At 38.5% G+C, this 15,566-nt stretch overlaps 1 protein-coding gene across 1 annotated transcript in view; it reads left to right on the plus strand.

Annotated features, from left to right (window-relative positions):
• Positions 1-676: 676 nt before the first annotated feature.
• Positions 677-15,566, plus strand: part of LOC118804881 (protein shisa-8) — a 101,123-nt gene continuing 86,233 nt past the window's right edge. Inside the window, exon 1 of the mRNA XM_036565495.1 lies at positions 677-1,212. Within this exon, the coding sequence (XP_036421388.1) occupies positions 677-1,212 (536 nt within the window). The remainder of the gene's footprint in view (positions 1,213-15,566) is intronic.

Here is a 15,566-nt window from a genome sequence, read left to right on the forward strand (position 1 = left end):
TCTTTCTTTTTCTTTCTTTCTTTCTTTCTTTCCAATCTTCTCCCTTTTACTATCTCTCTCTCTCACTAACTCTCTCATCTCTCCCTTTTTCTTTCACTGCATTGTTCTTTCTTTCTTTCCTTCTTTCTTTCTTTCTTTCTTTCTTTCTTTCTCCCATTTCCCCTCTACCTTCCTCATTCCATTTCATCTCATCTTATCTCATATCTATCTATCTATCTATCTATCTATCTATCTATCTATTACTCTCCCTCACTGCATCTATTCTCCCCCTTTCTTTCCCTTCTCTCCCTTGCATCTTCTATCATTCTTTCTGTATCTTATCACTCTTACTTACATTCCAATTTCTCTCTCTCTCTCTCTCTCTCACTAACTCTCTCTCTCTCTCTCTCTCTCTCTCTCTCTCTCTCTCTCTCTCTCTCTCTCTCCCCCTCTCTCTCTGAGTTGTAGCGTGTATGGAGATGTCGTCACTGTTGTTGCTCTGAGCTGATGTGGATGGATCTGTAGCATGGTGGGACGTTGAATTGATTGCCCTCCATTCTCTCTCTCTCTCTCTCTCTCTCTCTCTCTCTCTCTCTCTTTCTCTCTCTCTGGCTGTAGTGCTGCTTTTCTGGCTGGAACTGGAGCATTGATATTCCTCCTCTGTGCATCCTTTATCCTTCATCTGGAATAGTTGAAGATGGCCTTCTACTCTTCTTTCTGTGCTCTTTTATCTCTCGTCCTGCTGCTCCACACACCCTCTTACGCCCAAAACTCTGTTACCACGGACACCCAGCCGGCCAATCAGACGGCTGTCCCTTCGGGCTCGCCGGAGCTGACCCTGACCACACCAGGGTCAGAGTCGGACATTCCGTCATCAGGGAGCCGCTGCTGGGGTTACTACGATGTGATGGGTCAATGGGACCCCCCCTTTAACTGTAATGCTGGAATCTACCTGTTCTGCTGTGGCTCCTGCTTCTACCGCTTCTGCTGCCAGTTCAAAGCCCACAGCCTGGACCAGACCTCCTGCTCCAACTACGACACACCTGTCTGGGCCAACACGGGCAAGCCGGCCTCGCCAGTCACTGAGGTCCAGCAGCAGCAGGACAGGGACCGCACACATATGATAGTCTACATCATCTGTGGAGTGGTGGCCATCATGGTGCTGGTGGGCATCTTCACCAAACTGGGGCTGGAGAAGAGCCAGGGGGGGCAGACCGACATGAGCAACTCCAGGTGAGAGACTTGTATGCTTGTTGTTATCTGGAATCTTTGGAGTATTTTGGAGGCTTGTTTCTTAAAATATAGTCACTAGTTAAATGGCTTTTAGGCACAGTTCTAACCTGTGAATAAGTGTTTTAAGCTTACACTACTTTGCTGTGTGTGGTGGGTGGAGAAAAGTACAGAGCAACTGTACCTATTGTACAGTGGTTTGATGTGAAATGTTCCAGGGAAACTGATAGGAACCAGGTGATAGGAATCAGACGTCCAAAGCATTTAATGCCTGTAAAAGCCACCTGACAGAAAGCCATTGCATCCAGTGGTTATGAATACACTGCCTGATGCCTGCGTTCTGCACTAAAATTTGGCCTAAAAAGTATGTTTTTATCTATTTATGGTGGAGACATACATGCAAGACATTCTAAGGCAAAATAGTCCCCAATTTTTTCCAAATTCTTCCATTATTCTACCAATATATACATTACATGTTGTACATCGATTTTGTTGTTTTTGATATAATTTGAAAATGCATGTTGCCCTTTAGATTGTATAAAAATTTCAGGATGGATGGACCAAAAGAAATGGTCCAAAATTACTTGGAAAAGGCAGGGATTTTTTTCCCCAATTTTCTCCCCAATTTCGTTGTTTCCAATTCCACCCACTAGTTAGGACTCCCCAATCACATGATACCACTGGCCAAGGCTAGCACAGGCTTCCTCTGAGACCTGTGAAGTGAGCTACCGCATCTTTTCGAATTGCCTCTCACAATGTCATTGGACAGCTGAATGCGTTCGGAGGAAAGCACCAACCACCAGTTCTGTAACATCAGCTGACTAGCATTGCACTGGGTGATGGGGGAAGAAAACTGGGGCCATCCTAACCACCCGGAGAGATCAAGGCCAATTGTGCTCTCTTGGACTCCCAGCCACAGATGGCTGTAGCATCACCAGGGATACAGTAGTGTAACTCCAAGTTGTCACCCTGAAAGTTAGCTTAGTATGTTAAAACACAAAAAAAACACAGAAGCCCTCTTCGGATTGTATTCTTTTTTTTCCGGATTTCCTCAGTATTAAACTGGCAATTAAGTGTCTACTGGTAGTATTTTCTCCAAATCCAGATGTGGCCATATGATCCCATTCCATTCACGATTTACGAAGATTTTAATATGGATACACATGCTAGAAGGCTAAACATGATGAAAAGCAGTGCTCAGAAACCTTATTTTTGGGATGTGTATCTGGACAGGACGAAAGTTATCAGATGATACAACTGAGTTTGGTAAAAAAAAAAACAGCAGGTAATTGGGTCTTTAATGTTCTCAAGGGAGGAGAATAAAAACACTGACAAGGTCAATTTAGAAGGAAGTAAAATCACAGATTAGCACTTGTTACAGTGGAAATTACTCCAGGACCCCACTTAAATTTAATCCTGTCTGAAAAAAAAGCAGAACAAACAGGTACTTTTATGCTTGCTGCGCACAATAACCAAATGTTTAACCTTCCATGTCTCCATTCATAACAAAAGAAAGCCTTTTCACATCGAGATACTTGAATACTGCTTCTCTATAAAATGTGGATATTTAAACAGTGGAGGAGTTAAATGCCCATGCCTAATTCGTAGCAGTTTTACATTCAGCTCAGAGACATTGAGCAAGCAATGGCCCATTTAATTAGAGCTGAAACGGCACTTTCTTGGTACATTTGGGCATTTTGTTGTCGTTTTCCCCATAATATTGCATTAATATCACTTTTGTAATTTCTTTTTTGTGATTCTTTTTTTATTATTTCCCATTTAAAGAAAAGCCAAACAACCACCCCTATTCCAATCCTGACCTCCACACCCACAAAGGACTCATCAACAGAAACTGATCATACTTGTATCACAGGACACTTGACAATTGGCTCACAGCATGCACATATCATACAGTTAATCAAGCAAAAGGGACTTCACTGATATTCCATCATTTAGTGCCTTTGTAAATTAAATCAAGGAAACGTTCGTATATCACTAATTCAAAAACGTTTCCATCACCTTTTCTCATATCCTATCTTTATGCACCAAGCATAAAACAGTTTTAGTCAGTTGGTGTAATTTGTGATTCTAACATTAAATGAATGAAGTGGTAGGATGTTCAGCAGTGTTATATATTCATGTGATCCACCTGTGAGAGTGTGTGAGAGGTTTGAGTTTCTGACAGTAACTCACTCTGTCAGCTCTATCAGCAGAGCAGCCTGAACATGATTATTTTAGAAAGCACAGGAATTTGAGAGAGAGAGAGAGAGACATTCAGTATTAACTGTGCATCATTGCTGTTTCATCATTGCTGCTGTGTATATTTGAGTTTCATTGAGTAAACATTTCTTGACAAATGTGACATTGCGGAGTTTAAATAGGAACCTTTCAATATTTCTAAGGTGCATTAACAGAAGTTAAGAGCGTTTTGTCCTTCACCTATCAAGTTATTGTGTTGGAAACGTGAGGTTTTCTTTGGACAGTGATAATATGGATCAGCATTTTGGAACAAGATGATACAGTTGTGAGTGAGCTCTGTGTTTTAGAGTATAGTAGCTAATAAATGTTTGTGAATTTCTGGTAGTTTAATGAATTAAAAACACATACAGACCTTTAACTTAAGTCATGAACAAACACAATCCAACAAAACCAAAAACACACAATAGAATCATTGTTTTCAAGCACCAGTCGGAACATGACTGACACTTGATCGTGTCCTGGTGAGGAGGAAACAGGCTATAACTAGCTAGCATTAAACTCTGCACTCATAGATAGAGGGAGTGCTACAGGTTTGTCGTCAGACAGTTGAAAGGTTGGAAAGTTGCCAGAATAATGGAGGCAAGCAAAGCATTTGACCTATTAGGACAATGTTTTGCAATTTTTGTTGTGAGATCATATAGTGTGTGTTTTTACGGCTGCCAATAGGCACGAGCAGACTGGTAGTCAGTTGAACTCTGCATTTTTTCCATCAGTAACATTGATGGAATATATTTCAATGAAATATGTAGGATTTTAAATCATTTTTTGTATATAATTGTAAAAAGTTACACTGTTAGGATAAATTGTGTGTATATATTTGTGTGTATTTGAAGTTTTTAAGGATAAACACCTGATTAACAGCCTAAGCAGAAATGTGTCGCCTCAAGCTATATCAGTAATGTCCATTTATTTGATTGGAGAGAGAAAAGTAGAGGCTTAGCTAGTTAGTTTTAAATTATTAACACTCACCAAATTTACAAAAACTGAGCTGTGTGCTGCAGTTTCTCAGTGTGATGAATGGGAAATATTCTGTAAAGCTTCTTTGAAAGCTTTGTGAGAGGAGCATGGATCAACTGTACTGCATGTCAATACCGAACATTTAATTTATTCAGACTGGATCCTTCTTATAGCTGATATTCACAGCATATGGTCTGTTTGCATGTGTGTGTGTGTGTTTTGATGCATCAGCACTCCCAGTGGCACCACGTATCAGTGTGAGTGCATGCCTAAGTGTATTAGCTTTATTGCTGACATGGTAGTGTGTTTGACCATGTGTGTCAATTGGTGTGTGTGAGAGGACACATCATGATAACCGTGGACAGGATGTGTGTGTGTGTGTGTGTGTGTGTGTGTGTGTGTGTGTGTGTGTGTGTGAGACATACACTGAGTTGTGCTGCCAGCTTGCTGTAACTGAAGCTGATTTATAGCACAGCAGCTCAATGGAATAAGTACACTCATTCCATGTGTTTGCGTGTGTGTGGAGGGGGGTCCTTACAGGTAACTACTTACATTTATGAAATGCATACTGACCGTTATTACTTTTACTTATACTTTAAAAAGATTATATATATATATACATATATATATATATATATAACATATGAACATTGATATATATTAAATGAACTTTGATATATATTAAATGAACACTGATATATATTGAATGAAAATTTATATATATTGAATGAACCTTGATATATATTGATTGAACATTGATATATATGGAATGAACATTGATATATATGGAATGAACATTGATATATATGGAATGAACATTGATATATATTGATTGAACATTGATATATATGGAATGAACATTGATATATATGGAATGAACATTGATATATATGGAATGAACATTGATATATATTAATTGAACATTGATATATATGGAATGAACGTTGACATATATTGAACGAACAGTGATATATATTGATTGAACATTGATATATATGGAATGAACATTGATATATACTGATTGAACATTGATATATATGGAATGAACATTGATATATATTAATTGAACATTGATATATATGGAATGAATATTGATATATATGGAATGAGCACTGATATATATTAATTGAACATTGATATATATGAAATGAACATTGATATATATATATATTGATTGAACTTTGTATGTGTTTACTGTGTTATTTTGTGTCCAGCTCAGAGTTAATTAGAGTGTGTTTGTGTTTGGTGACCATCAGAAGAAAGAGTAGGGCTTGGAGTGACCTACTTCAGTTTTCAGTTGCTTTTCAAGTGGCATTGTTTTCCCTTGCTCTCAGTAAAAGAGCATTTTTCAAACAGAAATTATGGCCTCATCTCACTCTTCTTCTGCACCATGTCAAATTATGTATATATTGAAGCTCCACCCATCTGTGTTTTCACATTATATATTAGCCACTCTCAGGTCACTCTGTCCACGGGATCACTGTACTGGTCACTTTATCAGAATTCCCTTCCTTTAAGCTCCACCTGGAGTTTGTTAATGCCCATTTATTGATGTACAGTTTTTCTTGGCCATCCTCAACCCTTCAACAGCGACTTTCATTCAATACATATCAATGTTCATTCCATATATATCAAAGTTCATTGTATATATATATGTGTGTATATATATATATATATATATATATATATATATATATATATATATATATATATATGATTGATGTGTCCTGCTGCTGCTCTCTGATTGGTGCGTTTGTACCAATTAAATATCATGCTGTTAATTCACCACGCTGGGGCCACATACACCATGTGTCTATGCTTGCATGTGTGTGCTGTAAGAATTGTCTAAGATTGTTTTATATATATATATATATGTATATATATATATATATATATATATATATATATATATATACACGCACACACACACACATATATATATATATATATATATATATATATATGTACATATATATATATATATATATATATATATATAGTTACGTATTTATAACATACATATGGGATATGTTGTTATTACATAGAGGGCTGTATCATCACTGTTAGGACAATTTTTTTAACAAGATTTGAAAATGTGTTAAAATTTCATGATCAGTGAACCAATAAAGATGATTGAAAATGACTTGGAAAAAAAACGCATTACATTAACTTATATTCAAAGTTAAGAGCATTTTTTCTTCTTCTGTTACTAGTTTGGAGATGATGAGGTTTTGTTCCGACAGCGATGATATTATACACAGAGGCCATACCTCTGACCCCACAGTCTGACACTATAAAAACAAGTGGGTGAATGTGTGTGTGTGTGTGTGTGTGTGTGTATGAGAGAGAGAGAGAGAGAGAGAGAGAGAGAGAGAGAGACAGAGAGGATGGAAAGAGAAAGGGGGGGTGTTCTATTGATTGGCTCTGAGAAATCCAATCAGGCCAACATGGGCACATTCAGTCAACACTGCTATCGATCAAACACACACACAAATGCACATGTGTACATGCGCCACAGCACTGACCTAATAAAGTTGTTGGTTTAGGACAGTGGCTAGGAACGGCTGAAGACTTTCAGCTGTAGTGGCTTAAGAAGTGTGTGTGTGTGTGTGTGTGTGTGCATGAATAGAATGTATCACAGTAGAATGCAGACTTTATGAACATGATTTTGAAAGGTTTATTGTGTGTGTGCATGTGTGTGTCAGACACAGAGAGAGACTGTAAATATATAATTCTCTATGTGTTTATTATTCAAACTGTCACACACATAGAAGCTGCTGGAGAGAGTGTGTTCTGCTTCCAGCAGCAACAAACAGTGTATTAACATCTGTGCTTGTGCATGTGTGTGTAATTGGAGCAGCATAGCTCAACATGAATTCACACTCATCCACAATCAGTTTCACACAGGAGCAGTTCTATATGCTGTCAATACATTAATGCATTCATATGTTGGAATTGACACACATGAATATTATAGGGTGCTTTTGTCAGTAAATTACGCATCAACAAAAAATCCACAGTCGACGAAACATTGCAGCCCTAAAATCAAAAATAGTTTCTAGTCCAGGATTTTGTAAATGCAGATAGGTGAGACACTAGGTGGCCAATCACTTGAACACTTTTTGGAACTTGTATAGAGTTTGGGGCCAAGGGCTCAATAAAAATGCTCCAATCTCCTGTGACTAGGGGCAGGTTGTATGGTCAAAATATCATGTCACATTATTTTTCACGGTATTATGGAGTGTAATTTTTGATGTATTTTGTTTCTCCAGTACAACTTGCATGAAAAATGCAGCTAAAAGACAGAAACCACAGAGCAATCAAAATTGCAGTTTTGTATTTTCAGGATTTTAGTACATTAAACCATGAAAAACAACCAAGCATTTAGCTGAACAGCAAAAATTTACATGTGCAAGTCTTGAAACCTGCAGATTTGGCTGATATAAAAAAAAATCCAAGGTTACAGTGAAAAGAGTAAAAGAGATCCCTCCACCTTTGTCTTGTCTTGTAAAGGTTTACACTTGTAATTTTTGTTTCTCTGTGAGCAAAAAGATGCTTATGTTGTACTTTGTTTATACCATTTGCAGTGATACCTCACTTGAAATTGCCTTCAAAACTTCTCAGTGCAGATACAGCTACAGGATTGAGAATTGTGAAAATGGCAATGCCATTTAGATCCATTACCCAATTGTCTCCCTTAATTGAGTCATTGGTAATTCCACCCACTAGTTAAGTCTTCCCAATTACGCAGTGCTACCAAGCAGGGAGGACGAAGGCTAGCATGTGCTTCTTCCAAGACATGTGAAGCCAGCCACTGCAACTTGCAACATCATTGGTCAGCTCAACATGCAAAAACAGTGAGGTCGTTATGCTGTCTTACTCCCAGCTATTGAAAAAAACAGAATAGTTTGAGTAAAAAACTAAATATCAAACGATCTAAAACATAATTTATGTTGAAGTTTGCTGTACTTTATGTGTTTTCTGTCAGACCTCACCTCTGTGACCATTTAATGGTCAGAATGGCCGGCAGGGGGGCCACTGTGAGGTCTAAAGGGTTAAAGCAGAATTGTGGAAACCATGTTAACATGAATGACAAGAGTTAAAGCTTTTAACCTATGTTGACTAGTAGCTGTGAGTGACACATGCTGCTCCTTCAAAAGTGCTACAGCTAACACTACTTTAGCTTTCCTAGCTAAAACTGATGCTAAAGTTAAGGCTTCCAGTAAAACCATGGATATACATACCTAGATGCCGCATTGTCTGTTGTTCTCTATCTGAGGCGATACGTCTGCGCATCCACCATGTTGGAGCAGTCAAGATCCGCTTGTGAACAAATTTATTTGTATTGAGAGATGATGAGTCTCAGGATTAAATTGGCCACCGCTTCCTTAATACTCAACCGATTTTCACCCAATTTGTTTTGTTATCCTCAGACATTGACTAATCTAGGTTGCACAGACTGCTCTCGGTAGCTTTCGTTTCTTTCATAAATGATCATGCTAATTAGCCGTCCGGACCAGCAGAAAAGCATTCAGTCTGCACCTGATGTTAAAAACCGAGTTTAGCGCGAGTAAAAACATAAACTCACACACATCAGCAAATCTATCAATGTGTGAATCACTTCTAATCTTAATATACATACAAATAAAATAAACCCCCCCAAAACACAGTAAGAAGGACAAAGCTGAAATTTGCTTCCTATTCGCCAGCTGCTTGTTCGAATTTTCCTGTTCCACCTTAAAGGGTGCAGCAGTTACATTCTGGCGCCTGAAGCTGCACCATTTAAGGTGGAACGGAAAAACTGAACAAGAAGATGCCAAAATATAATCTGACTTCAGGTCCGTGTAAGAAGGTAGTAACATTAATCTATTATGAATAAGTACACGGATTAAGGAATGCTATAATTACCTAGCTACAATTAACCATCATTGTAAATAAATTACTACTACATAAAGTTAAGATCCCATGAATAGACTAATAAATGAAATAGGCTTAATATAAAACCAGAGGAAAAACAATCACATCAACAGGTTCTCTGTGCCTCACCAACCACACAGCCATATCTACACATAAACATTACAAAAATATGAGCGTGGATTGCTGCGATCTCTCCGTTATATATTCCTATCCTGCTTTCTGAGTGCAATATTCTTAAAATAGTATAATTTTGGACAGTATCTTTCTTAAACTGCCGCTCTGTAATGGTACCGAATGTAATCAATTCAGCAGTGATATTGACCGCCCCAACATGGCACCACTTTTAATGTGCCTGGCCAGACCCAACGTGGCATCTAGGTATGTATATCTATGAGTAAAACTAACACATCTGCTAAAGCTAAAACTTGAGCTAAAGCTAATGCTATAATTAAAGCTAATACTAGTGCTGATGCTAATGATTCAACAATAGATGATGAGGACTCCTGCACAGGGTCCTTTAGCAAACCTCAGCGACAGCATAATGGCATATGTGTAAATGCATTAATATTGTTGTGCCTTGGTGAAGAAGGAGACTCCAGCAGAAAAGGGACATAAACACAGGTGATAGCAGGAAATGCCACTACTAACCATAGCATAAACACAGGTGATAGCAGGAAATGCCACTACTAACCATAGCTCTTTTCTCTATGGTAGATAATTAAACCCCACTCACCTACAGCCCAACACAAAAGAACAGACACACTTTAAACTAAGGACAACAACACTGACACCAAATAACAACATTTAACATCCTTTTGGTGAAGTGGGCACAGTGCATTTCGCAGCTCTGCATGCCATGCCTCTAGAACCCCCTCTGTAAACATGAGCAAATGGCAACTGCCACAATATTTGTATTCGCATAGGAAATCTTTTCATTTTTTACTACAGATGCAAGCAACACTGTTAAACTATACAGCCTTAAATTAAGTGTATGTCTTCATTTCTTTCCTACTTTTGCTATTAGTATTAATAACATACTATTAATGTACTTTGTTACTTTAGTGCAAAAATGTATATCTTTACATGAATGAATACCAAAGCTATACCTAAAAATAGGGTAACTCTGACAAAACAACAAAACGGCTCACAAACACTGAACTCCTCTTGCTCACCAGCAAGCTGGCTGTCTCTGTGCTGAGAGTGTGAATATTCATGTCCATAAAGATTTGATCAGAAGCTGGAGGGGAATAATCCCTTTGATGTCTGTGTCTACGTCAAACACACTCATTGCCCGTGGAGCTGCAGTTAGACTCGTCAGAAAGCAGCTCATCCATATTCCTAATTACCCTGCAATGGCTAATCAGGGGTTTCTACAGCTAATGCTAGCATGCTAACACAAATATGGAAAGAAAGCATTCTGCTTTTTTAGCTTTCAGCATGGAAACAACTAAATATTAATGGAATTGTTTGGTGAAAATTTGAATTTATGCAATCTCCCTCTCCTCTTACACCAATGGTAGTTGAGCCACCAGGTAATGTTTTATGTCTGAGGTTTGCTTTATTAGTTTTGCACTGGAGCTACAAGGCTAATGTAGCTAACAAGTGATAGTAGTTTTGTGTCTGTGCTGTTACCTGGTGTTGACCAGAGGAGGATGGGTTTCCCTTTTGAGTCTGGTTCCTCTCGAGGTTTCTTCCTCCTGGTGAGGGAGTTTTTCCTTGCCACTGTCGCCAAGGCTTGCTCACTAGGGGCGTGGACCCAGATTCTCTGTAAAGCTGCTTTGTGACAACATCTGTTGTAAAAGGCGCTATATAAATAAATTTGACTTGACTTGACTTGACTTAAAACTCAGGATTGGGATGTATCAGAATACAAGTTTTTTGGGAATATGTATTCAGAATACAGTATATAATATATATATGTAGCATCTCTCAAAGAAACTCCATCACTGCTTGTAGTAACTATTTTAAAATCTGCACATTACAGGTAAAGACTTATTTTAAAGAAGAACTCAAAAACGGCCTCTTTACAAACACTTAAGTTTCTGTTAAAGCCTGAGTAGACTGATAAACCAATGTGATGAGCCAGTTATTAATCTGAGTGTTAGTAAACTTTTGAGGGATGAAAAAACTGAGCAGTGGACATGAGTGATAAGCTTACTTTGATATTCTACTGGACTTATGCATGCGTTCTGTAGCAAGTTACATACATGCCATTAACTAAAAATCACACAGCTACACACTTGATAGTCAAATTTGCAAGATTTTGTTATTGGGATATGGTAAATTGCTGGCTTAGGTCATGAAAGGGCAGTGGGATTACGGAAGTAGTAGTGGACTGAAGCAGGTGATAGGAGCCAAAATAATGTTGAGAATTTTATATCATTTTCGTATTTATTTGAATAACTGAACTTAAATAAATAAATAAATAAATAGGAGTTACAGCATAGTTTTTCCCATGTGCTTTATCAATACGTATTATAATTGCATTTTAAATGTATTTTGAATATGTTACTTTTTTATTCCAGTGGAATACATGACTAATTACATTTAACACAGTGTATTCTGTACTCAGCCATCACTACTAGTGCATAGTCCAGGGGTCGGCAACATGCGGCTCTTTTACTGCCCTGTTGTGGATTCTCAGCAGAGTTAGATTTTTAGGTAAAAATAAAATAATCCTCTTTTACAGTAAAATAAAGCTTTGTTGATCATTTTAACACAGTTTTAACAATAAATGGTCTTAAACGCTGGAGTTATTGTAGCCTATGTCTGCTAATTCGTGCTTTGACCCCAAAGGTTGGTGCACAGACTGCTGGTCACATAGCAACACAGACAACATTGCCATCTAGTTAGTAGCTAATGAAAAGGCAAAGAGAAAGTTTTAAGACGAACATTGATTATTGGAAGATGAATGGACTTATTTGCATTTACAAGAACTGGTTTCCTAATATGTTTAATCTGCAACAAGAAACTGTCAAACACTAAAAAGTCCCAAGTTAGTTTCTTGTTCGAATTTTTCCATTCCACCTTAAATGGTGCCTGAGGCACCAGAATGTGCTTTTGATAGTCAGAATGTGAGTTTTGATAGTCTGGACATCAAAATAACATGACATCTTATTTTTGCTAATGAAATCCAAACCACATTTAGGCTACGTTTACACAGCAGGTAAAAGTGGCCCAAATCTGATTTTCTCACCAAATCCGATTTTTTTATTTGGCTGTTCACATTACCTTTTAAATGTGACCTATATGCGACATCAGTCTGAACAGATCAGCTCCTAAACCGACCTGCATGTGCAAAAAGAACAATGCTTCATGTTGCTTCACATGGCTCATCCAGAGGTAAACAGTCATGACTATGAACGAACGTTGATCCCATAGGTTTCAGTTTCATCTTCGCCAGCATCACAGGAGCGATCATGAAGCTGACAGCTGGGCTCATCATCCAGAATGTGTTCCAGCTCACCATAAAACGGCACTTCTTTGGTTTGTGTCCTTGGATTCTTTAAACTTAGCTTTCAGACTTAACCGTTCATTGATGTTACAGCCTTGCTCTCCTAGGGCCACGTTCAGCCATTTTTTTGAAAGTCTCATGGAGCCGTTGCAATAAGTCTCTTCTAATTTTTTGGTACAGAAACATAATGTTTATGAGTCTCAGCAGTGCGAAATGATGACGAATGTCAAGTTGGATTGACGTAAAAGCTGCATGAATTCCGATCTGGCTGTTCAGACTGAGTCGCTTTGCTGCAGATTGGATACATATCGGATTTCAATACCACACTGCCACGCTGTTCACACTGCCACACAAATGACACATCTGTGTCACATATGAGGAAAACGATTTGGGCCACTTCTACCTGCTGTGTAAACGTAGCCTTATGCTACGTTCACATTACAAGCCTCACTGCTCAAATCCGATCTCTCAGACGCAATGGTTCACACTGGTTTAGGTAAGTGACTCAAATCTGTCATTAATGTGAATGAACCGGTGTACTGAAATGACCCGCATGCGCACATCTTACTCAGTAACGTCATGTGAATGAGTCGCGTGCATCACGTGCATCATCAGCAAACAAACTAACGGTCAGAACGAGACTTCGCTGTGAAGATAATTAACTCTGATCAGCTCTCGGCTACGTTATTAGAGCGAGACGAAGGCAAGAAAGGTGAGATGTGTTGCTTTTCCACTGTTTACAGGCTTTAACTTCTGTTTGGCGCTGCTGCCATGGTAACGCTAATTGATGGCGCACACGCAGTGGAAAAAAAAGCACATGAATTTTGATCCCAGCGTTCTCATTAAGGTCACATGCCCACGAATCGGATACATATATGAAATGAATCTAGGACCACATATGAAAGTGACTCAGGTCAGATTTGAAAAGATCAGATTTGCGTGTCCACACGGCTCTGAAAACATCAGATCTGAGTCACATTAGGGCAAAAATCAGATTTGTGCCACTTCAGCCTGGTAATGTGAACGTAGCCTTAGATGTGGTTTGAAATGTGATTCCAATTGGATTTTTACAGATGCACCTCAGTGTGGACTCTCAAATCGGGTTTCAAAGTGTTTTTTGTGTCATTTGCAACGCGACAATGATGATGTCAAATCCAGATAATGGAAGTGAAAGGACTCAAGTGACAAGTGACAAGGATTCATGCTTATGCCAGAGAATTTTGAAAAGTTTCGAGAATGAAATGATGCACCTCCATCTCTCCTGCATCTGTGTTTAAGGTGAGTTCTCTGTAAAGGATGAGTTACCTTTTTTTCACTTATAAAATCAACAAAACAAGTAGTTTAACCAGGGATGCCCAATTAATGGCATACTTAATGGCTATTTTTACTGGAAACTGGAAACAGTACGGTAAACTGCTAACAAACAGTTTCAGTAAAGCTGAAAGATCAGATAAAGTGCATGTTTCTGATTCTTACACCGACTGATGCATGTGCTCCATCAACTTTCTAAATTCACACTGAAATTAATATTCCTACTACATATTGAAGTGAAGTTAAACAATCCTAAAGTCTATTTAGGCGTGACAGACGGATCTGGAACACTGGAGTGTAATCGGTTGTCTTTCCAGAAACTTTGGCTAACTTTTCTCTGACCTCATCTTATGACATCATGATTTGACTGGCTATTCATTTCATTGCTTTGAAAGCAACCCCGGGGGTTGAGACTAGCGCCAGTCAGAACGGCTATGATGTCCTACACACATGCACACACACACACACTCCCATAATCTGGTGTCCTCTGATGTTGGGTTCTGCTTAACTGGAGATAGAGGGACTTTTGCAGGCATGTGTTTGGCAAGAGATTAGCGGCGGCATCCCGTCTACCTGCCTATCAAGGGCTTAATAAAGAAACCTGCAGCACGCAACACAAGCAGATAGATATGCAGCCATCAGCTACAAACGCTGGCATGACCAGTATGAATTCTGGGGATTTAAAGCATTAATGGTCACGCAAACACAAATTTAGTTTTCTCAGCAGGCATTTTTAAAGCATTAGCTTCATGATTCATTATTTTCTCCTTATGTCCTTGCAACTCTCTCTCTCTCTCTTTAACTCTCCATGACCTTCTCTATCTCTCTCGCACTCTTTCTCTCTTTCCCTCATTCTTTATTGATTCATTTCACCCTGTATCTGTAAAGTCTCTTTTCACACGTCCTCACACATACCTGTATAATCTCAGAGCATGGGATGTGTTCAGAAGCCTCTGTTGTGTTCAGGGTGTACAGTGTTTCTCTGTGTATAATAATGAGACAATGGTGATGTGTTGATGTCACTCCCTTTTGCTCAGGGTGCATTCAATAAAGCAGGGTATTGCATAATAGTGTGTGTGTGTGTGTGTGTGTGTGTGTGTGTGTGATTGTGTATGTGTGTGTGTGGCATTAAACAAGCTATTAAACCAGCTGATGCCCTGAACACAAACACACTCAGCATGTGGTAGCTGGTGAACAACAATAGTGATGACTCTGAGCATCTCAGAAAAAAACGTAGGAGCAATAATCACCAAAAACACCAATATTAACCAATAAATACCAATAGGTTTGGACTAAATACCATAGTTTCTCCAAAAAAACTATAGTTTTTCACAATATTATCATTCCTCAACATCAACATTCTCTAACAAACACCAATATTTCCCAACAAACATCATCATTATATATCAAACACCATACATTTCAATCATCATTCTTCTTGAAACACAAGCATGCTATA

Source organism: Colossoma macropomum, unplaced genomic scaffold, assembly GCF_904425465.1.
Source record: "Colossoma macropomum unplaced genomic scaffold, Colossoma_macropomum, whole genome shotgun sequence".
NCBI classification, from domain to species: domain Eukaryota; kingdom Metazoa; phylum Chordata; class Actinopteri; order Characiformes; family Serrasalmidae; genus Colossoma; species Colossoma macropomum.